This window comes from Manis pentadactyla, chromosome 12 (genome assembly GCF_030020395.1).
Source record: "Manis pentadactyla isolate mManPen7 chromosome 12, mManPen7.hap1, whole genome shotgun sequence".
NCBI classification, from domain to species: Eukaryota; Metazoa; Chordata; class Mammalia; order Pholidota; family Manidae; genus Manis; species Manis pentadactyla.
In genome coordinates this window covers 101668161-101691454 of record NC_080030.1, presented here as the reverse complement: position 1 = coordinate 101691454, position 23294 = coordinate 101668161, and the positions used below count along the sequence as shown (strand labels likewise).

Genomic DNA, 23294 nt, shown 5'->3' with positions numbered 1-23294 from the left:
TTTATGGGTAATTAGAGAATTTGTCATTTCATTGACATGTAATATATGTTTACCTTGAGTGGTAAGATTTTTTTAAAATGGGGCTTCCGTGATTGGGGATGTGAATGCTAAAACTTACACAGAAGTTAATTAGATGTATAATATGGTCATTAAATCTTCTAAAATGACACCACCAGAAAAATAATATTCAGTTTTTGAGATAATCATTGGTCTGGCTTGGTTAATAAAAACTGTCTTAAGAGGTTTGCCTTTTGAATATTTCTAGTGTGTTAATCATACTCGTTTTTGTGGAATGGGGTTAATAAACCACACCACCAAGAAAATAAAATGTAATTTGGAAGAGGTAATTAAGATTTGTTTCAGGCCCCAAAATATAAATAAAGATCGGTGTGGAATCTCAGTGTCTATGTGTTCTGCCATTGTAAAATGTCTATTTTAGCATGTTTCTAATGGTACGATACATAGGTGAGCCTCCCATAGTCTCTTTTTAAGTGTCTGGGTTCTTCAAAGAAACACATACCATGTAATTAGTAGGTGAGATTTTTAAATTTCACGTGGTATTTTTACAAAGGAATTGTATAAGGTCCAAAGTCCCTGTAATACTGTTTTATGAAAACTTTTACATTTAGACTTAGTTTTTCTTCTCTTACATACATTAAAATTAATTTAGTGAAATTTCCAAAATGTACTAAGCATGGTTTAATTACATTCATTGGATTGTCCTGGCTCTTATACTTGGTGTGTTTGGACAAATCATTTAACCACTATCGGCCCCAATTTCTTCAAGTCTAAAAGGGTGGAATTAGATTATCTCTAAAGTCTCGAACACTTGTAACCCTTAAGTTCTTCAGTTTTAAGTAGAATTTGGTTGTAATGTCTAAACCTAAATGAGAAGATGGGCTTTTTTTTTTTCTTTTTTTGCATATTTGATAAGGATTTACTGAGAATGAACTCACATCCTGAAATGAGAAACAAGATGGGCTTTTTATTAGCTCTTTAACTCATACGTGATGAGTTTATTTGACCATAAACGTTTATTGGGTGTCATCCAGTTTTCCTATAAAACATATAAAGGTTAAACCTCCACATTCTTATGGTAGTGTAAGTTAAAATTATCGTACGTTACCAGTTTATGTGAAATTTTATAAATAGGAAAACTTGGGAGTTACTCTGAACAGTAGTATATCATTTCAAAGGGGCAAAACTGTTGGCTGTAAGGGAGCAGTTTACCCTTAACTGGAATGAAAATAGTTTATATAAAGTTGTAAAATTGAGTTTCAGAATATTAAATAGACATTCAGTTTTAATAGCAAAGTAGATTGCAGTTATAGGTGACCTTAGTGATGGTTTGGAAAATAAATTCCCAACAATGGCCACATACCACATTACAACTGCTAGTCCCTCCAAAAGAACTCATGTTTAAGTATCATTGGAACAAAAATGGATAGTTTGTAGAGAAAAATGCTATAAGCTAGTTTTGTTTATCTGGACCAAACAAGTGGCTTTTGTTGGTATTAAGGCAAATCATTGAACTGAAAATGGAGTGGGAAGTCCCTGAAGCCCAGTGAGGTGGTACATAAAAAGAAAGTACGTTTATTTAAATGAAGCTCTTAAAGCTTTATTTAATCATACCTGCCCTTTGCTTTTCCCTTGGATCTGTCATTCCAGCAGGCATGTACAACATGCCAAATGTTTGTTTGTGCAGAGCCTTCTGCCTTCAGTTGAAAAAGATGGTTGTATCTTGAGAACTCTGAAGAGGACAGTCTGCAAGTGAAAAATCTGCTGCCGCTCTTAGCAGGAGGTCAGTAGTTTACCAAGAAGCCATAAGTGACTGCTACTGAGCAGTAAATTTCACTAATGAAGAACCCTTCACAGATTGGACACTACCTGTTGAAAAATCACAATTATTTTTGCTTTTAAAGTTGGAAATTTATTACTGTTCTTAACCAAGGAAAGGTTTCCATAAATTTAGAAGTAAAAGGTTACCACCGCACTAGCTTTAAGTTTGCCTAGCCTGAGAGATTATTAGCCACTTGCTGTGAAATACATGCCTTCCGGAATACCGGGTCACTTGGAGAATTTACGTTTTCACTTTAGACTCCGGGCGCTCTGTGACCTAAGTGCCTGGAAAGGAAAAACATTTCTACCTTCAGGGAAGAAGTGCTTCAGTACTTTTCGTGATTCCAAGGGTCATTGGCTTACAGGAGTATAAATGTCCTTGGGAGACACCTATTAAATATGAAATAGAGCTGCATGGGAATAAAAATAGTAGCACTACGTAGCATGACTGATAGCTACTTTGCCCATGAGACGAGGTGGTAGTGAAGGAACAGACAGAGGCTATTGTAGTTTGCATATGATTACAGAAACTCTATAGTTGAGTTACATGCAGAATTTGACATAGCATCAAGAGTGAGTACAGCCACACATACAGAACACCCATTAGCAAGGCAACCGTGATTCGGTTGGATCCAGTCGGTACGAGAGATCTCGGAACCTTTCTGTAGAGGGTATTTTCCGGGAGGGACCGGAAAAGAGGAGGGTCCTTTGTCGCGATGTGGGGAGGCCGCAAGCTGAGCTCCTCCGGGAGTCGTTTCTTAGGAGTGCTCAGGTTTGGGTGCCGGGTTACACAAGCCGACTGTCCTCGCCTCTCCACGTCGGCGGGTGAGAGTGTGTGTGTGTCCGTTGCAAGCAGCTCCCCCGCGCTGACCAGCTGCCGTGCGCAGGCGCGGGAGGGGGCGGTTGGCGCCAGGCCTGCCGCTGCGGTCCTGTCCCTCGCTGGCGGCGGCCGGCCCGCCCGGGCTTCCGCTCTTCCCTCCCCAGAGGCTGGGACACCCCGCTGGGCCCCATGATGTCGGCCGCGGAGAGCGCGCTGTCCCGCTGGGGGCTGAGCTGCTGCCGGCCGGACACCTGCCTGCCGGAGGCCCCCGGTCGCGCGCTTGCCGCCGGCGCCGCCTCCTAGTGCCCGATGGCGTCGTATTTGGGTTTCGTTTTCACAAATTTGCCTTTTTCTTCCAGAAAGAATTTAAGGCAAGTATACTACTTTCTGATTAATAGGTTAAGTCAACAGATTGTTTTGGCGAATAAGATCAAGAAAATAACGCACGAACCTGACGCTTGTAGATGAGTTTGATTATTTAATTCCCAGTATTAGCCAGAAAATTAAGTTCATCCTTTACCTTAAACTCATCTAACAAATACTGTGTGCCAAGCACTGGGAATTTTTTAAATGACTGGTACCTCAGGAATCTCTTTTTAAAATGTTAGGATAGATCTAAGATTCAGGATATCATGAGCAAAAAAGATGGGGAACTTGAAGGCCCACTTACAGAGTTTGTAAGTTGGTACTCTCAGTACAATGAGAAACCGTGCAGCCAATAAGAATGATTTCATGTGTATCCACATGGAAAGATGATTGGGATATAGTGTTAAGAAAGTAAATTACAAATCTGAATTATGACCTTAGGACACAGACGAAGATATCTGGAGAGAATGGAGGTACATAAAAATTTTAGCAGGGGTTACCTGCGGTGAAGTTGGTGCTCTATCGTTTTGTCATTCTTTATACACTTCAGGAGCTTTATTCTTCAATAAGCATATGTCTTTTATAATCAGAAATTTAGAAGAAATACAATATAAGTATTTACAAATTTGGGGAGTGAACATAAAAGGAGCTGATCATATTTGGGATCAGGAAGACTTTAAACAAGGTATTTCGGAGCTGTGAAGAGTTGACAGGTTTTAGAACCAGTGAAAAGAGCCAAAGGACCAGCGAGCCATATGTGCATGATTTCTGAGAAACTGCAGTGTTCCTTGAAGAGCAGAGTGTGGATGGAGGCCCGAGATGCAGGGGGAGACCTGCAAACGATGAGACGGGACACTTTAGGCTGTGCAGATCCATGAAAGGCTATGTACATCTGAGATTGATTTTATCTTGACAACAGTGGGAAATTACTGAAGGAGCAATGTAATCAGAACTTGTGTTTAAAAAATAACACTTGGCAGCTGTGTAGAAAGGGAGATGGAGTCAGGCAGCAGTAGGTTTAGGGAGGCCCTCGAGTAATCCAGATAATAATGACTTCAGGAAAGTAAGGTATTGGCAGGAGAGAGGTCTTGTTCGCTGTCAGCATGGTACCTTATAGGCACTGGGTAGATTACTTCTTGAATGAATTAAAGGGAAAATTTCCACATTCCCCAGTCCCCAAATGCCACAATGATCACAGATTCAAGGTAGAGAAGGAATTGGTTACATTCCATTTATAAATACAAACTCAATGAGATTTTCTCTGGTGTTTTGAGGTGGTTTTTGAAGTGTTTGAGGATTCTGGCAGTACTGATCATTGAGGGACTAATTTTTCAGAAATCAGGGGGTATCTTGCCATTGGGCCTCAGCCCTCCGCAAGTTCACTGTGGATTCGATGTGACCAAAGAAATGACAGAACGATTCTTTGGGGTGAAAGGGTTTATTACCCGTCTTGTTCTTCTGGCAGTAGGTCAAGCACTAGCATCTCTGCCTCTGCCCATAGCACTGGGCTGAGCTTTCTATATAGAGCAATGATAGATTATTGTCTAAAGGTATGGAAGCGATGGTCTAGCAACAGGCCAGTTACATCATCAAGTGGTTTAAGTTCAGTGAAGATCCTGGCCATAGGAACCCCAACTTCCCCACAGAGGGTAAGAAGAAGATGGGGTCGTCACTAAGTAGAGAGCAGGGATTGTGTTAAAGTGTTTGAGGCTCAGTTTCCTAATAATACCTTATATATCACAGTTTGCATAATTCTCAAATAATAGCTCATTTACCTACCTAAACTCATAAAGGAGATGATATTTGAATAGGGTCTAGGCAGTAGAGATAGAAATGGTGGAAGAGAAAATAACATGAGCAAAAGCCCAGGAGCACAAACTTTTTTTTTTTTTTTTTGAGAACATTGGAATGGATTTGGGCCAGAATGCGAAGGTCCTATTAAAAAATAAGACAAATAAACATAAAAAGCTCAAGAGAAAAATGTTCAGAGATTATGAAAAGACAAGAAATAGGAATGACCATTTGTTTTAGGCCATTCGAACTGCTATAATAAAATGCCACAGACTGGCTGGCTTATAAACAACAGAAACTTATTTCCCACAGTTGTGGAGGCTAAGAAGTCCAAGATTCTATGTCTAGTGGGAGCCCACTTTCCGGTTCATAGAGGGAGCCTGTTTGCTGGGTCCTCAAGTGGCCGAAGGGGCAGCTACCTCTGGGTCTAAGGTCACTAACCCCAAGTATGAGGGCTCCATCCTCATGACCTAATCACCTCCCCAAAGCCCCACCTCCTAATACCATCACCTTGGGGGGTAGGATTTCAATATATGAATTTGGGGGGGGGGACACAGACATTTGGACCATAGCATCATTAAATTTAAGAAAGGACAGTTAGCCTCACTCATGATATGTTAAACTACACTGAGATACCTAATTTGCCTATTGGATTGGCAAAGAGAAAAACATTTGATAAAATATTACATGGGTGACTATCAGTGCATTGTCGGTGTGGAGAAACCAGCACTAGAAACTCACATGTTATCCATGGGCTTGCAAATTGGTTCAACATTCATGAGTGGCAATTACAGAGTTATAAATGCACCTGCCATTTGACACAAAAACTTGCGAGATTTTTACTTACTCTCAAAAATAAGTGAACCTACCAGTGTAATTCAATCTCAAGTTTTTGGAATAGCAAAAATTCAGAAATAACCTAAATAAATGTCTATTAATAGGAGACTGCTTAAATAAGTTATGGGATAGCCATACAACGAATTACCATGCAGTCCTAAAAAAAGAAAAGGAAGTTCTTTATGCTCTGTTGTGAAAAAATCTCCCAGATACATTGATAGGTGGAAAAAGCAAGGTGCAAAACAATGCATATAATGTGCTGTATTTTGTAGAAAATAAGAGAAACTGGTACACAAAAATGACATGTATAAAATATCTCTGGGAGCTTACATATGAATCTAGTAACATTGGCTGCATGCAGAGGGAAACTGGATAGCTAGAGTCAGTGGTGGGAGAGGTACTTTGTGACATACCATTTTGTATTTCTTACTTTTTTTTTTTTTTTTTAGATAATTATTTTTTATTGAAGGGTAGTTGACGCACAGTATTACATTACATTAGTTTCAGGTGTACAACACAGTGATAAAACATTTATATACATAATTCTAGGTTCCAGCTATCACCCTACCAAGCTGTTACAATATCTTGACTATATTCCTTATGCTATACATTACATCCCGGTTACTTATTTATTTTACCATTGGAAGTCTGTCCTTTTTTTTTTTTTTTTTTTTTTTTGTGAGGGCATCTCTCATATTTATTGATCAAATGGTTGTTAACAACAATAAAATTCTGTATAGGGGAGTCAATGCTCAATGCACAATCATTAATCCACCCCAAGCCTAATTTTCGTCAGTCTCCAATCTTCTGAGGCATAACAAACAAGTTCTTACATGGAGAACAAATTCTTACATAATGAATAAGTTACATGGTGAACAGTACAAGGGCAGTCATCACAGAAACTTTTGGTTTTGCTCATGCATTATGAACTATAAACAGTCAGTTCAAATATGAATACTCATTTGGTTTTTATACTTGATTTATATGTGGATACCACATTTCTCTCTTTATTATTATTATTTTTAATAAAATGCTGAAGTGGTAGGTAGATACAAGATAAAGGTAGAAAACATAGTTTAGTGTTGTAAGAGAGCAAATGTAGATGATCAGGTGTTTGCCTGCAGACTATGTGTTAATCCAAGCTAGACAAGGGCAATGAAACATCCATGTATGCAGAAGATTTCTCTCAGAATGGGGGGGTGAGGTTCTAAGCCTCACCTCTGTTGATCCCCAATTTCTCACCTGATGACCCCCCTGTGACTGTGCCTGTCTTAGGTTGTTCCTCCCTTGAGGAATCTTACCCGTCTCTGGCTAACCAGTCATCTTCTGGGGCCATACAGGGAAATGTAAAGTTGGTAAGTGAGAGAGAAGCCTTATTGTTTGAAATGGTTAGCTTTTTATTTCTTTGCATATTTATGCCCTGTAGCTTCTATGCCCAGCGTTTGTCTTGAGGTATCTTTACCACTTGGAAGAATTATGATACTCGGTAAATTTGATATGAGGCACGAATTCTATTTAAGGGTTGTAATTAGGAAGGAAGAAGAAAAGCTATAGAAGTAGCAGGCGGAAGAAAACATGGGAAGATTGATTATTTCTTTGACATATCTTCTTGTAGAGTAACTTCAGCATGTATAGGTTTTAAGCTACTACTTAAATTGCGCACACACATTAACATAATAGGAGTATAGTTACATAACCAAAGCATATCTGTAATTACCAGCCATCTCCAGTGAAACCAAGAAAACCTGTTAGGCACCCTAGGCATTTGTGAAAACCCATCTATGATATGGTGGATATTGTCCAACTGAACTTGAACAGTCTGAGAGAAATCAGACAAATTAAAACAACCCATTCCTGGGGAATGTTCACATCCCTTATGTTCTTTTAACAGTAAATAGTCTGTAGTTGTAAGATTTTGGAGCGCTACAACCTGCACCTCTCCCAACTCTTGGTTGAGTTCCAACAGTATAGATCCAGTCAAATTTGTTGTTTTACTGTATGCACAGGCCAGCTTAGATATCTCCTTCATTCCCATGGCAAGTCCAGGAGCTGGTGGGATGAGTGCATCTACAGCTGTAGCAGTGCGTGGATCTTTGTTGGGGTTTTTTGATGATCATCTTCTGGCATGAGTCTTCCAGAGAGTGCCAGTGTTGGAAGTTCTTTTTCATATCGTATATTAGTTCATTTTTGGGGTAGCCCAATTAGGCTTTGATCTTCTGTATAAACACAAACAGACCCTTTGCCCACACTTTTATATGCCCTTTATACCCTTGTGTAGAACTCATTGGAGGTTACCACACAGGAACTGCCCTTTTTTTTTTTTTTTTTTTTTTTTGTTTTTGGTATCACTAATCTACACTTACATGATGAATATTATGTTTACTAGGCTCTCCCCTATACCAGGTCCCCCCTATAAAACCCCTTTACGGTCACTGTCCATCAGCATAGCAAAATGTTGTAGAATCCCTACTTGCCTTCTCTGTGTTGTACAGCCCTCCCTTTTCTCCTACCCCCCCATGCATGCTAATCTTAATACCCCCCTACTTCTCCCCCCCCTTATCCCTCCCTACCCACCCATCCTCCCCAGTCCCTTTCCCTTTGGTACCTGTTAGTCCATTCTTGAGTTCTGTGATTCTGCTGCTGTTTTGTTCCTTCCGTTTTTCCTTTGTTCTTATATTCCACAGATAAGTGAAATCATTTGGTGTTTCTCTTTCTCCGCTTGGCTTGTTTCACTGAGCATAATACCCTCCAGCTCCATCCATGTTGCTGCAAATGGTTGGATTTGCCCTTTTCTTATGGCCGAGTAGTATTCCATTGTGTATATGTACCACCTATTCTTTATCCATTCATCTATCGATGGACATTTAGGTTGCTTCCAATTCTTGGCTATTGTAAATAGTGCTGCGATAAACATAGGGGTGCACTGATCTTTCTCATACTTGACTGCTGCATTCTTAGGGTAAATTCCTAGGAGTGCAATTCCTGGGTCAAATGGTAGGTCTGTTTTGAGCATTTTGATGTACCTCCATACTGCTTTCCACAATGGTTGAACTAACTTACATTCCCACCAGCAGTGTAGGAGGGTTCCCCTTTCTCCACAGCCTCGCCAACATTTGTTGTTGTTTGTCTTTTGGATGGCGGCCATCCTTACTGGTGTGAGGTGATACCTCATTGTAGTTTTAATTTGCATTTCTCTGATAATTAGCGATGTGGAGCATCTTTTCATGTGTCTGTTGGCCATCTGTATTTCTTTTTTGGAGAACTGTCTGTTCAGTTCCTCTGCCCATTTCTTAATTGGGTTATTTGTTTTTTGTTTGTTGAGGCGTGTGAGCTCTTTATATATTCTGGACGTCAAGCCTTTATCGGATGTGTCATTTTCAAATATATTCTCCCATACTGTAGGGATCCTTTTTGTTCTATTGATGGTGTCTTTTGCTGTACAGAAGCTTTTCAGCTTAATATAGTCCCACTTACTCATTTTTGCTGTTGTTTTCCTTGCCCGGGGAGATATGTTCGAGAAGAGGTCACTCATGTTTATGTTTAAGAGGTTTTTGCCTATGTTTTCTTCCAAGAGTTTAATGGTTTCATGACTTACATTCAGGTCTTTGATCCATTTTGAGTTTACTTTTGTATATGGGGTTAGACAATGGTCCAGTTTCATTCTCCTACATGTAGCTGTCCAGTTTTGCCAGCACCATCTGTTGAAGAGACTGTCATTTTGCCATTGTATGTCCATGGCTCCTTTATCAAATATTAATTGACCATATATGTCTGGGTTAATGTCTGGATTCTCTAGTCTGTTCCATTGGTCTGTGGCTCTGCTCTTGTGCCAGTACCAAATTGTCTTGATTATTATGGCTTTATAGTAGAGCTTGAAGTTGGGGAGTGAGTTCCCCCCTACTTTATTCTTCTTTCTCAGGATTGCTTTGGCTATTCGGGGTCTTTGGTGTTTCCATATGAATTTTTGAATTATTTGTTCCAGTTCATTGAAGAATGTTGCTGGTAGTTTCATAGGGATTGCATCAAATCTGTATATTGCTTTGGGCAAGATGGCCATTTTGACGATATTAATTCTTCCTAGCCACGAGCATGGGATGAGTTTCCATCTGTTAGTGTCCCCTTTAATTTCTCTTAAGAGTGACTTGTAGTTTTCAGAGTATAAGTCTTTCACTTCTTTGGTTAGGTTTATTCCTAGGTATTGTATTTTTTTTGATGCAATTGTGAATGGAGTTGTTTTCCTGATTTCTCTTTCTGTTGGTTCATTGTTAGTATATAGGAAAGCCACAGATTTCTGTGTGTTGATTTTGTATCCTGCAACTTTGCTGTATTCCGATATCAGTTCTAGTAGTTTTGGGGTGGAGTCTTTAGGGTTTTTTATGTACAGTATCATGTCATCTGCAGATAGTGACAGTTTAACTTCTTCTTTACCAATCTGGATTCCTTGTATTTCTTTATTTTGTCTGATTGCCGTGGCTAGGACCTCCAGTACTATGTTAAATAACAGTGGGGAGAGTGGGCATCCCTGTCTAGTTCCCGATCTCAGAGGAAATGCTTTCAGCTTCTCGCTGTTCAATATAATGTTGGCTGTGGGTTTATCATAGATGGCCTTTATTATGTTGAGGTACTTGCCCTCTATTCCCATTTTGCTGAGAGTTTTTAACATGAATGGATGTTGAACTTTGTCAAATGCTTTTTCAGCATCTATGGAGATGATCATGTGGTTTTTGTCTTTCTTTTTGTTGATGTGGTGGATGATGTTGATGGACTTTCGAATGTTGTACCATCCTTGCATCCCTGGGATGAATCCCACTTGGTCATGCTGTATGATCCTTTTGATGTGTTTTTGAATTCGGTTTGCTAATATTTTGTTGAGTATTTTTGCATCTACGTTCATCAGGGATATTGGTCTGTAGTTTTCTTTTTTGGTGGGGTCTTTGCCTGGTTTTGGTATTAGGGTGATGGTAGCTTCATAGAATGAGTTTGGGAGTATCCCCTCCTCCTCTATTTTTTTGGAAAACTTTAAGGAGAATGGGTATTATGTCTTCCCTGTATGTCTGATAAAATTCCGAGGTAAATCCATCTGGCCCGGGGGTTTTGTTCTTTGATAGGTTTTTGATTACCGCTTCAATTTCGTTGCTGGTAATTGGTCTGTTTAGATTTTCTGTTTCTTTCTGGGTCAGTCTTGGAAGGTTGTATTTTTCTAGGAAGTTGTCCATTTCTCCTAGGTTTCCCAGCTTGTTAGCATATAGGTTTTCATAGTAGTCTCTAATAATTCTTTGTATTTCTGTGGGGTCTGTCGTGATTTTTCCTTTCTCGTTTCTGATACTGTTGATTTGTGTTGACTCTCTTTTCTTCTTAATAAGTCTGGCTAGAGGCTTATCTATTTTGTTTTTTTTTCTCGCAGAACCAGCTCTTGGTTTCATTGATTTTTGCTATTGTTTTTTTCTTCTCAATTTTATTTATTTATTTCTTCTCTGATCTTTATTATGTCCCTCCTTCTGCTGACCTTAGGCCTCATCTGTTCTTCTTTTTCCAATTTCGATAATTGTGACATTAGACCATTCATTTGGGATTGCTCTTCCTTTTTTAAATATGCTTGATTGCTATATACTTTCCTCTTAAGACTGCTTTTGCTGTGTCCCACAGAAGTTGGGGCTTAGTGTTGTTGTTGTCATTTGTTTCCATATATTGCTGGATCTCCATTTTGATTTGGTCATTGATCCATTGATTATTTAGGAGCGTGTTGTTAAGCCTCCATGTGTTTGTGAGCCTCTTTGCTTTCTTTGTACAGTTTATTTCTAGTTTTATGCCTTTGTGGTCTGAAAAGTTGGTTGGTAGGATTTCAATCTTTTGGAGTTTTCTGAGGCTCTTTTTGTGGCCTAGTATGTGGTCTATTCTGGAGAATGTTCCATGTGCACTTGAGAAGAATGTATATCCTGTTGCTTTTGGATGTAGAGTTCTATAGATGTTTGTTAGGTCCATCTGCTCTACTGTGTTGTTCAGTGCTTCCGTGTCCTTACTTATTTTCTGCCTGGTGGATCTATCCTTTGGGGTGAGTGGTGTGTTGAAGTCTCCTAGAATGAATGCATTGCAGTCTATATCCCCCTTTAGTTCTGTTAGTATTTGTTTCACATATGCTGGTGCTCCTGTGTTGGGTGCTTATATATTTAGAATGGTTATATCCTCTTGTTGGACTGAGCCCTTTATCATTATATAGTGTCCTTCTTTATCTCTTGTTACTTTCTTTGTTTTGAAGTCTATTTTGTCTGATATTAGTACTGCAACCCCTGCTTTCTTCTCGCTGTTGTTTGCTTGAAATATGTTTTTCCATCCCTTGACTTTTAGTCTGTACATGTCTTTAGGTTTGAGGTGAGTTTCTTGTAAGCAGCATATAGATGGGTCTTGCTTTTTTATCTATTCTGTTACTCTGTGTCTTTTCATTGGTGCATTCAACCCATTAACATTTAGGGTGACTATTGAAAGATATGTACTTATTGCCATTGCAGGCTTTAAATTCGTGGTTACCAAAGGTTCAAGGTTAGCCTCTTTAGTATCTTACTGCCTAACTTAGCTCGCTTATTGAGCTGTTATATACACTGTCTGGAGATTCTTTTCTTCTCTCCCTTCTTGTTCCTCCTCCTCGAATCTTCATATGTTGGGTGTTTTGTGCTGTGTTCTTTCTAGGAGTGCTCCCATCTAGAGCAGTCCCTGTAAGATGTTCTGTAGAGGTGGTTTGTGGAAAGCAAATTCCCTCAGCTTTTGTTTGTCTGGGAATTGTTTAATCCCACCATCATATTTGAATGATAGTCGTGCTGGATACAGTATCCTTGGTTCAAGGCCCTTCTGTTTCATTGTATTAAATATATCATGCCATTCTCTTCTGGCCTGTAGGGTTTCTGTCGAGAAGTCTGATGTTAGCCTGATGGGTTTTCCTTTATAGGTGACCTTTTTCTCTCTTGCTGCCTTTAAAACTCTTTCCTTGTCCTTAATCTTTGCCATTTTAATTATTATGTGTCTTGGTGTTGTCCTTCTTGGATCCTTTCTGTTGGGGGTTGTGTATTTCCGTGGTCTGTTCGATTATTTCCTTCCCCAGTTTGGGGAAGTTTTCAGCAATTATTTCTTCTAAGATATTCTCCATCTCTTTTCCTCTCTCTTCTTCTTCTGGGACCCCTATTATATGGATATTGTTCCTTTTGGATTGGTCACACAGTTCTCTTAATATTGTTTCATTCCTGGATATCCTTTTGTCTCTCTCTATGTCAGCTTCTATGCGTTCCTGTTCTCTGATTTCAGTTCCATCAATGGCCTCTTGCATCCTATCCATTCTGCTTATAAACCCTTCCAGAGTTTGTTTCATTTCTGCGATCTCCTTCCTGGCACCTGTGATCTCCCTCCGGACTTCATCCCATTTCTCTTGCGTATTTCTCTGCATCTCTGTCAGCATGTTTATGATTCTTATTTTGAATTCTTTGTCAGGAAGACTGGTTAGGTCTGTCTCCTTCTCTGGTGTTGTCTCTGTGATCTTTGTCTGCCTGTAGCTTTGCCTTTTCATGGTGATAGGAATAGTCTGCAGAGCTGGGACGAGTGAGGCTGGAAGGACTTCCCTTCTTGTTGGTTTGTGGCCCTCCTCTCCTGGGAGAACAGCGACCTCTAGTGGCTTGTGCTGCGCAGCTGCGCGCAGACAGGGCTCTGCTTCCTGCCCGGCTGCTATGGAGTTAATCTCCGCTGTTGCTGTGGGCGTGGCCTGGCTCGGGCAGCTACTCCAAAATGGTGGAGTCGCGTTGGAGGGGGAGCTGCTGGGAGGCTATTTATCTCCGTAAGGGGCCTCCCTGCTCCCTGCAGCCCAGGGGTTAGGGTGCCCAGAGATCCCCGGATTCTCTGCCTCTGGATTAAGTGTCCTGCCCTGCCCCTTTAAGACTTCCAAAAAGCACCCGCCAAAACAAAAGAACGCCCACCAAAAAAAAAAGAAAAAAAATTTTTTTAATTAAAAAAAAAAAAAAAAGAAGGTGGTCGTTCGTTTTTCTTTATTCTCCGGTGCCAGCCTCAGGCCTCTGCTCACCGGTCTTTCTGCCCTGTTTCCCTAGTATGGGGTTCCCTATCCCTTTAAGACTTCCAAAAAGCGCTCGCCAAAGCAAGACAGCAAAAAAGCAAAAAAAAATGGTCACGCGCTTTTCTTATGTCCTCTGTCGCCCAGCCTCCAGTGCCCGCTCACTGTTCTTGCTGCCCTGTTTTCCTAGTATCGAGCGCCGTGCACTCTGGCCCGGATGGCTGGGGCTGGGTGTTCGGCAGCCCTGGGCTCCGTCTCCCTCCCGCTCTGCCTGCTCTTCTCCCGCCGGGAGCTGGGGGAGGGGCGCTCGGCTCCCCCGGGGCCGGGGCTTGTATCTTACCCCCTTCGCGAGGCGCTGGGTTCTCTCAGGTGCGGATGTGGTCTGGATATTGTCCTGTGTCCTCTGGTCTTTATTCTAGGAAGGGTTGTCTTTGTTATATTTTCATAGATATATGTGGTTTTGGGAGGAGATTTCCGCTGCTCTACTCACGCCGCCATCTTCCGCCCCTCCTTGTTTTCTTTTTCTTCACAGAGCAAGAGTTTTTAATTTTTATTAAGTCCAATTTAATCAATATTCTCTATTATTGATTATTGTTTTGGAGTTAGATGTAAGAATTCTCTTCCTAACCCTAAATCATGAAATTCTTCTCGTATATTTTATTCTAAGAGTTGTATAGTTTTGCATTTAGATCAGTGATCCATTTTGAGTTCATTTTTGTAAAAGATGTGAACTTTAGGTCAAAGTTTTCCTTTTTGTCTATGAGGTCCGATCGTTTCAACACTATTTATTGAAAAGACTGTTTAATCCACTGAATTGGTTTTGTACCATTGTTAAAAAATAAGTTGGGTGAACGTTTTTTGGTTTATCTCTGGTTTTTCATCTGTTCCATTGGTATTTGCATCTGTCTCAGTCCCTAACACTGTCTTGATTATTATAGCACTATGGCGAGTCTTAAAATTGAGTATTATGAGTCATGCAATTTTATTCTTTTTCATTATTGTTTTAACTCTTCTATTTCTTCTTCCTTTTCATAAAAATTTTAGAATTAGCTTGTCTTATGTATAAAAAAAGGATGTTATGTTTTTGATAGAAATTATGTTCAATATATAGATCAGTTTGGGGAAAATTGATGTTGAGTCTTCCAATCCATGAACCATTTATTAGGTTGTCTTTGATTTCTGTCAGCAATGTTTCAGATAAATGTGCAGGATACAGACCCTGTACATGTTAGATTTATACAACAGTGGTATTAAATACAGAAGTATTTAATTCTTTTTTGGAATGATTTTAAATGATACATATTTTGAATTTTGCCTTCCAATTGTTCATTGTTAATCTATAGAAACAACTGACTTCTTTGTGGGTTGACTTTATAATCTGTGACCTTGCTGAACCCACTTATTACCTCTGGAAGCTTTTTTTTTTAAAGATTCCCTGGGACTTTCTACCCAGGCATGTCATCTGGAACTAGGAACATTTTAATTTCTTCCTTTCCACTCTTTTATTTCCTTTTCTTGTCTTTTGCACTGGCTCAGATTTTTAGTACTATGTTGAATAGGAGTCATGAGAATGGGCATTCTTTCCTTGTTCCTGGGTATAGTTTTAGGGGTAACACATTTAATCTTTCACCATTAAGTACTATGTGTGCTATAGGATTTTATGGTTGCTCAGTCAGATCAAAGAATTTCCCTTCTATTCTGTTTACTGAGCATTTTAAATCATAAATGGATGTGGATTTTGTCAAATGTTTTGTCCACATCAACCAATAAGATTTCTCCTTTAAATTGTTAATATGGTAGGTTCATTGATTGTCTAATATTGAACTACTTGTACATGGCTAGAATAAACCCCACTTGGTTGTGCTGTATTATTGTTTTTATATGTTATTGAATTCTGTTTTCCAATTGTTAAGACTTTTTGGTCTCATGAGAGACCTTGGTCTGGGGTTTTCATTGCTGTATCATCTTCAGTTTTTATCAGAGTAATGCCAGCTCCATAAAGTGGGTTGGGAAGTGTTCCTCAGTCTTCTATTTTTTTTTGGAAGAGATTGCGAAGAGGACTTCTTGTTTCTTTTTTACGTGTTAGTCGAATTCACCAAGGAAGCTATCAGCTGAGCTTAGAAGTTTAGTTTTCAGAGGTTTTAACTATGAATGTAATTTCTTTAACAGTTATAGGACTATTCAGGCTGCCTATTTCATCTTGCATGGGCTTTGGTAGTGTGTGATTTTCATGGAATTAGTCCATTTTGTCTAAATTGTAAAATTTATCATTTTAATGTCTATTGGGTCTGTAGTGATATCCTCTCTTTAATTCCTGTTATTGGTCACTTAGGTCTTTTTTTGTCAGCCTTGCTAGAATCTTATCAATTTTATTGATCTTTGCAAGGAATTAAGAAAAATTCAAAATCAAGAAAAAAAAAAACCCTTTTGCTTACCAATTATAAGATTGCCAGGTAATTCTGGCAATTACATACATATCAGGGATTCAGATTGTGCAATGTTTTCTCCAAACTGTTAACTTTTTTTTTCAGTTTATACAAAGAATCAACTCAGTTGTGCTCTACAAATTAAACCATGGGTTTTCAATGAATGCATCATGTGGTTCAAGTCCTATAGAATGACTTTTGCTGGCTTGAATACAATGAAAAGTCACAAGTAAGTTTATTCATTACTATGGCAAATATTTACTATAATTATGTGCAATAATAGTTTAGTAGTGATTGTGTTTAACAAACCCCGTCAGTATGTCAGTAGCTCATATGGTTTGATTAAGGTAGCTTTTGTTTATTTAAATAATCTCATTTTTCCAACAACTTTTAAATTTGGAAATCCTCAAACCTAAAAAGTTGTATTACCATGTACATCCTGTGCATACCATTCATCCATATTCAGAGATCACTTCTATTTTTGAAAGACTGTATTCCTTGGAAAAGTACTTTTTACTTCCTTATAATTTAGTGCTTAAAATCGTAAATGATTTGGATGCAACATAAATATGATAAGGTGGATAAGTATATGTTCTAGGTAGTAAGATTGAAACATAGTAACATCTTTCTGTATTCATATTTTATAAACCAATTTCTAACCTTGTGAAAAGTAGTGCATAAGTTAAGGGTGTGAGCTGTTTTTAAGGCATATGCTTCTACTTGTAAATGAGCTAGCTCCTTTAAGATTTGGTGTATGTGAAAGCATTCTTGGTCAACTGGGCAACCACCTACTGTTACCTCTTGTAAGGCAATACTTGATTATCAAGGCTTTGCATGAAGCATGGAAAAGGAGGGTAATATTTGTAAGATAATACTTCAGAAGAGTGACATTTAACCCTTAAAAGGATAATAAGTCATCAGTATAGAGTGTACTTTATGTAGCTAAGAAAAAATATTGTAAAATGTTGAATGGCATTATCTATTCTAATATAACAACCTTATTTGCTTTTACCCAAGAAGGTTTGGAGGATTTTCCTATCATGTACTTGACATGGAACTTGGTGTACTGTCTGTCTGATCTCTGTTTATTCCTAATTGATTGCATTTGATTAAAAAGTTTTTTTAGGTGAATTACATACTTTTCTGGTCCTTCTTCAGATTATTCATTTGATAAATGTTTCCGGAACACTGTGTTCCAGGAACTATGCTAGTCACCAGGCATAAAACGGTAAGCAAGACAGTCCGTGCCTTGCTCTCATAGTGCTTATGTTCTAGTGGGGGATATGGTCAAATAATCACATGGCCCCAGGAAGAAGAACAAACTAGGATAGGAGTTCAGATGGGGAAATAGGATTCACTGAGAGGCAGGGAAGACTTCTTAGATAGCATTCCATTTAAATTAAGATGTAAAGGATGAGAAGGGACCAATTAGGTGTGTAGAAGGGAGGGAGCACGTGAGAAGAAGGGGTGAGGCACAGGAAACAGCATACACAAAGTACCTGAGGAAGGAGCAGGCATGGTCAGCTCAGAGAACAAAAGGGAGGATGAGGAGAGTAGCAGAGAGGGAAGAAACTGGGAACCACAAATTCAGAGCATTGTAGGCCATGCGAAGGATTTCGGTCTTTTTCCTAATGTCACTGGGAAGCCATGGAAGCATTTCAAGTGGGAAAATAGCATGGCCATATTCCGCACAATCACTCTGGCTGCACTGAGGAGAACAGATTGGAAAGGGGATGAGACAGGAAGCAGGCAGTCTAATTAGAGGGCTAGTACAGTAGTTCAAGCAAGAGATGATGGGAGCTTGGATGAAGATGCTAGCAGTGGAAATGGAGAGAAGATGGAGGCACCTGGGTTCAAGTCCCGGCTCCACCCCTTAATCTCTGAGCCTCCCTTGTTTCATCTGTGTATTAGGGATAATAACAGGACCTGCCCTCTAGAGTTGCTGGGACGATTAGGTGAGGTGACATATGACACACTGGAACTCTTAAACAGTACCAGGCATTTAGTAAGTGCTCAGTAAATGGTTACTACTCCTACTCCGACCACTAGTAGTAATACTGTTTATTAGATGTGACCCAGAAGACCAAGTTCTGTTATTGTTGTAACTTAGTTCAAAAGCAAATTAATTTTGTTTCACCTATGAAAAAAATTTACATAAATATATATTTATTTATAAGAAAACTTTTGAAGAATCAAATTTTTTGAAGAATCAAAAATGAGTGATACATGTATTTGGAATAGGAAATATAAAGTAGAATGTCTGTCTGTATCATATAGCCTGAGTTACATTTTCTTTTTTTTTTTTTTTTTTTTTAGGAGAGCAAGGTACAGGCTTTTTATTTAGAGATACAGTGAAAGGATAGAGCTCCCGGCTCACGCCAGGAGGGGACAAGAGAGTCCCTCAGTTTCTTAACAGAAGTAAAACTTTGTTGTTTGGACAAGTCACGAGAAACGTTTTTCTCCATTTTTCCCTCTCTCCGGTGTCTGCTGAGATGAGTTTCCACGTCAGTATGGATGGGACTGCAAAGAGTCCGGTCCTTACAGTCATCTCATTTTGGTTTCTTAAGAGAAGTAAAGCTTGGTTGTTTGGACAAGTCAACGGAAGAGTTTTTCTCCATTTTTCCCTCTCTGGTCTCTGCTGAGATGAGTTTCCACGTCAGTACGGATCATACTGCAAAGAGTCAGGTTCAGGTCCTCAGAGTCATCTCGTTTCGGATTCTTAACAGAAGAAAAACTTTGTTGTTTGGACAAGTCACGAGAAGTGTTTTTATCCATTTTTCCCGCTCTCTGGTCTCTGCTGAGATGAGTGAGTTTCCACGTCAGTACAGATCATACTGCAAAGAGTCAGGTTCATGTCCTCAGAGTCATCTCGTTTCGGATTCTTAACAGAAGTAAAACTTGGTTGTTTGCACAAGTCACTGGAAGCGTTATCCTCCATTTTTACTTAGCTTGGGTCTTTCCTGAGATGAGTTTCCACGTCAGTATGGATGGGACTGCAAAGAGTCTGGTCCTTACAGCCATCTTGTTTCGGTTACTTAACAGAAGAAAAACTTGGTTGTTTTGACAAGTTACCAGAAGTGTTTTCTTCCATTTTTCTTTTTCTCAGGTATTTGCTGAGATGAGTTTCCATTCCACTAATGATCATACTGCAAAGAGTCCGGTCCTTACAGTCTTCTCATTTCGGTTTCTTAAGGGAAGTAAAACTTGGTTGTTTGGACAAGTCACGAGAAGCGTTTTTCTCCATTTTTCCTACTCTCTGTTCTTTGCTGAGATGAGTTTCCATGTCAGTAGGGATGGGACTGCAAAGAGTCCGGTCCTTACAGTCATCTCATTTCAGTTTCTTAAGAGAAGTAAAACTTGGTTGTTTGGACAGGTACAGAAGTTTCCACGTCAGTACGGATCTGACTGCAAAGAGTCCAGTCCTTACAGTTATCTCGTTTCAGTTACTTAACAGAAGAAAAATTTTGTTGTTTGGACAAGACACCGGAAGCGTTTTCCTCCATTTTTCCTTAGCTCGGTTCTTTGCTGAGATGAGTTTCCGTGTCAGTACGGATGGGACTGCAAAGAGTCAGGTTCAGGTCCTCAGAGTCATCTTGTTTCGGATTCTTAACAGAAGTAAAACTTGGTTGTTTGGACAAGGCACCGAAAGTGTTTTCCTCCATTTTTACTTAGGTTGGGTCTTTGCTGAGATGGGTTTCCACATCAGTACGGATGGGACTGCAAAGAGTCCGGTCATTACAGTCATCTCATTTTGGTCACTTAACAGAAGAAAAACTTGGTTCTTTTGACAAGTTACCAGAGTGTTTTCTTCCATTTTTCTTTATCTCAGGTATTTGCTGAGATGAGTTTCCATTCTACTAATGACCATACTGCAAAGAGTCCGGTCCTTACAGTCATCCCATTTCGGTTTCTTAAGAGAAGTAAAATTTGGTTGTTTGGACAAGTCACTGGACGCGTTTTCCTCCATTTCTACTTTTCTCTGGACTTTGTTGAGATGATTTTCCACATCAGTATAGATCATACTGCAATGAGTCCGATCCTTACAGTCATCTCATTTCGGTTTCTTAACAGAAGTAAAACTTGGTTGTTTGGACAAGTCACTGGACGCGTTTTCCTCCATTTTTACTTAGCTCGGTTCTTTGCTGAGATGAGTTTCCACGTCAGTATGGATGGGACTGCAAAGAGTCCGGTCCTTATAGTCATCTCATTTCAGTTTCTTAAGAGAAGTAAAACTTGGTTGTTTGGACAAGGCACCGGAAGCATTTTCCTCCATTTTTACTTAGCTCGGGTCTTTGCTGAGATGAGTTTCCATGTCAGTACGGATCTGACTGCAAAGAGTCCAGTCCTTACAGTTATCTCGTTTCAGTTCTTTAACAGAAGTAAAACTTTGTTGTTTGGACAAGTCACGAGAAGTGTTTTTCTCTGTTTTTCACTCTCTCTGGTCTCTGCTGAGATGAGTTTCCACGTCAGTACAGATCATACTGCAGAGAGTCAGGTTCAGGTCCTCAGAGTCATCTCGTTTTGGACTCTTAACAGAAGTAAAACTTGGTTGTTTGGACAAGTCACTGGAAGCGTTTTCCTCCATTTTTACTTAGCTTGGGTCTTTGCTGAGATGAGTTTCCATGTCAGTACGGATGGGACTGCAAAGAGTCAGGTTCAGGTCCTCAGAGTCATCTCGTTTCAGATTCTTAACAGAAGTAAAACTTCGTTGTTTGCACAAGTCACTGGAAGCATTGTCCTCCATTTTTACTTAGCTTGGGTCTTTCCTGAGATGAGTTTCCACGTCAGTACGGATGGCACTGCAAAGAGTCCAGTCCTTACAGTCATCTCGTTTCACATTCTTTACAGAAGTAAAATTGGTTGTTTGGACGAGTCACCAGAAGCGTTTTCCTTCATTTTTACTTAGGTTGGGTCTTTGCTGAGTTGAGTTTCCACGTCAGTACGGATGGGACTGCAAAGAGTCCAGTCCTTACAGTCATCTCATTTTGGTTTCTTAAGTGAAGTAAAACTTGGTTGTTTGGGCAAGTCACTGGAAGCGTTTTCCTCCATTTTTACTTCTCTCTGCACTTTGCTGAGATGATTTTCCACGTCAGTACGGATCATACTGCAAAGAGTCCGGTCCTTACAGTCATCTCATTTCGGTTACTTAACAGAAGTGAAACTTGGTTGTTTGGACAAGTCACCAGAAGCGTTTTTCTCCATTTTTCCCTCTCTCTGGTCTCTGCTGAGATGAGTTTCCACGTCAGTACGGATCATACTGGAAAGAGTCAGGTTCAGGTCGTCAGAGTCATCTCGTTTCGGATTCTTAACAGAAGTAAAACTTGGTTGTTTGAAGAAGTCATCAGAAGCATTTTTCTCCATTTTTCCTACTCTCTGGTCTTTGCTGAGATGAGTTTCCATGTCACTACAAAGGGGACTGCAAGGATTCCGGTCCTTACAGTCATCTCGTTTCAGTTTCTTAAGAGAAGTAAAACTTGGTTATTTGGACGAGTCACCAGAAGCGTTTTCCTTCATTTTTACTTAGCTTGGGTCTTTGCTGAGATGAGTTTCCATGTCAGTACAGATGGGACTGCAACAAGTCCGGTCCTTACAGTCATCTCATTCCAGTTTCTTAAGAGAAGTAAAACGTGGTTGTTTGGACAAGTCACTGGAAGCGTTTTCCTCCATTTTTACTTCTCTCTGGACTTTGCTGAAATGATTTTCCACATCAGTATAGATCATACTGCAAAGAGTCCGATCCTTACAGTCATCTCATTTCGGTTACTTAACAGAAGTAAAACTTGGTTGTTTGGACAAGTCACCAGAAGCGTTTTTCTCCATTTTTCCCTCTCTCTGGTCTCTGCTGAGAACAGTTTCCACGTCAGTACAGATCAAACTGCAAAGAGTCAGGTTCAGGTCCTCAGAGTCATCTCGTTTCGGATTCTTAACAGAAGGAAAACTTGGTTTATGGAGAAGTCACGAGAAGCATTTTTCTCCATTTTTACTTCGGTTGGGTCTTTGCTGAGATGAGTTTCCACGTCAGTACGGATGGGACTGCAAAGAGTCCGGTCATTACAGTCATTTTGTTTCAGTTACTTAACAGAAGAAAAACTTGGTTGTTTTGACAAGTTACAAGAAGTGTTTTCTTCCATGAGTTTCCATTGTACTAATGATCAAACTGCAAAGAGTCCGGTCCTTACAGTCATCTCATTTCGGTTTCTTAAGAGAAGTAAAATTTGGTTGTTTGGACAAGTCACTGGAAGTGTTTTCCTCCATTTTTACTTCTCTCTGCACTTTGCTGAGATGATTTTCCACATCAGTACAGATCATACTGCAAAGAGTCCAATCCTTACAGTCATCTCATTTCGGTTTCTTAACAGAAGTAAAACTTGGTTGTTTGGACAAGTCACTGGAAGCGTTTTCCTCCATTTTTACTGAGCTCGGTTCTTTGCTGAGATGAGTTTCCATGTCAGTACGGATGGGACTGCAAAGAGCCAGGTTCAAGTCCTCAGAGTCATGTCGTTTCGGATTCTTAACAGAAGTATACTTGGTTGTTTGGACAAGTCACCGGAAGCGTTTTCCTCCATTTTTACTTCTCTCTGGACTTTGCTGAGATTGTTTTCCACGTCAGTACGGATCATACTGCAAAGAGTCCGATCCTTACAGTCATCTCATTTTGGTTTCTTAACAGAAGTAAAACTTGGTTGTTTGGACAAGTCACCAGAAGCGTTTTTCTCCATTTTTCCCTCTCTCTGGTCTCTGCTGAGATGAGTTTCCACGTCAGTACAGATCATACTGCAAAGAGTCAGGTTCAGGTCCTCAGAGTCATCTCGTTTCAGATTCTTAACAGAAGTAAAACTTGGTTGTTTGGACACGTCACGAGAAGGGTTTTTCTCCATTTTTCCTACTCTCTGGTCTTTGCTGAGATGAGTTTCCACGTCAGTACGGATGGGACTGCAAAGAGTCCGGTCTTACAGTCATCTCATTTCGGTTACTTAACAGAAGAAAAACTTGGTTGTTTTCCCAAGTTACCAGAAGTGTTTTCTTCCATTTTTCTTTTTCTCGGGTATTTGCTGAGATGAGTTCCCACGTCAGTATGGATCTGACTGCAAAGAGTCCAGTCCTTACAGTTATCTCGTTTCAGTTCCTTAACAGAAGTAAAACTTTGTTGTTTGGACAGGTCACGAGA

The 23294-nt window shown here is 39.8% G+C and overlaps 1 protein-coding gene across 2 annotated transcripts in view; it reads left to right on the top strand.

Annotated features, from left to right (window-relative positions):
- The first annotated feature begins 2508 nt into the window (after positions 1–2508).
- The window catches only part of COQ3 (coenzyme Q3, methyltransferase), a 39327-nt gene continuing 18541 nt past the window's right edge, over positions 2509–23294 (top strand). The window contains exons 1-2 of one of the 2 annotated variants that reach the window (XM_057489442.1): positions 2509–2664; positions 16232–16355. In XM_057489442.1, the coding sequence (XP_057345425.1) occupies positions 2556–2664; positions 16232–16355 (233 nt within the window). In that variant the 5' untranslated portion in view covers positions 2509–2555. Of the gene's footprint in view, positions 2665–2738; positions 3031–16231; positions 16356–23294 lie in introns of those variants that run through there. The other variant, XM_057489443.1, reaches the window with a different exon arrangement.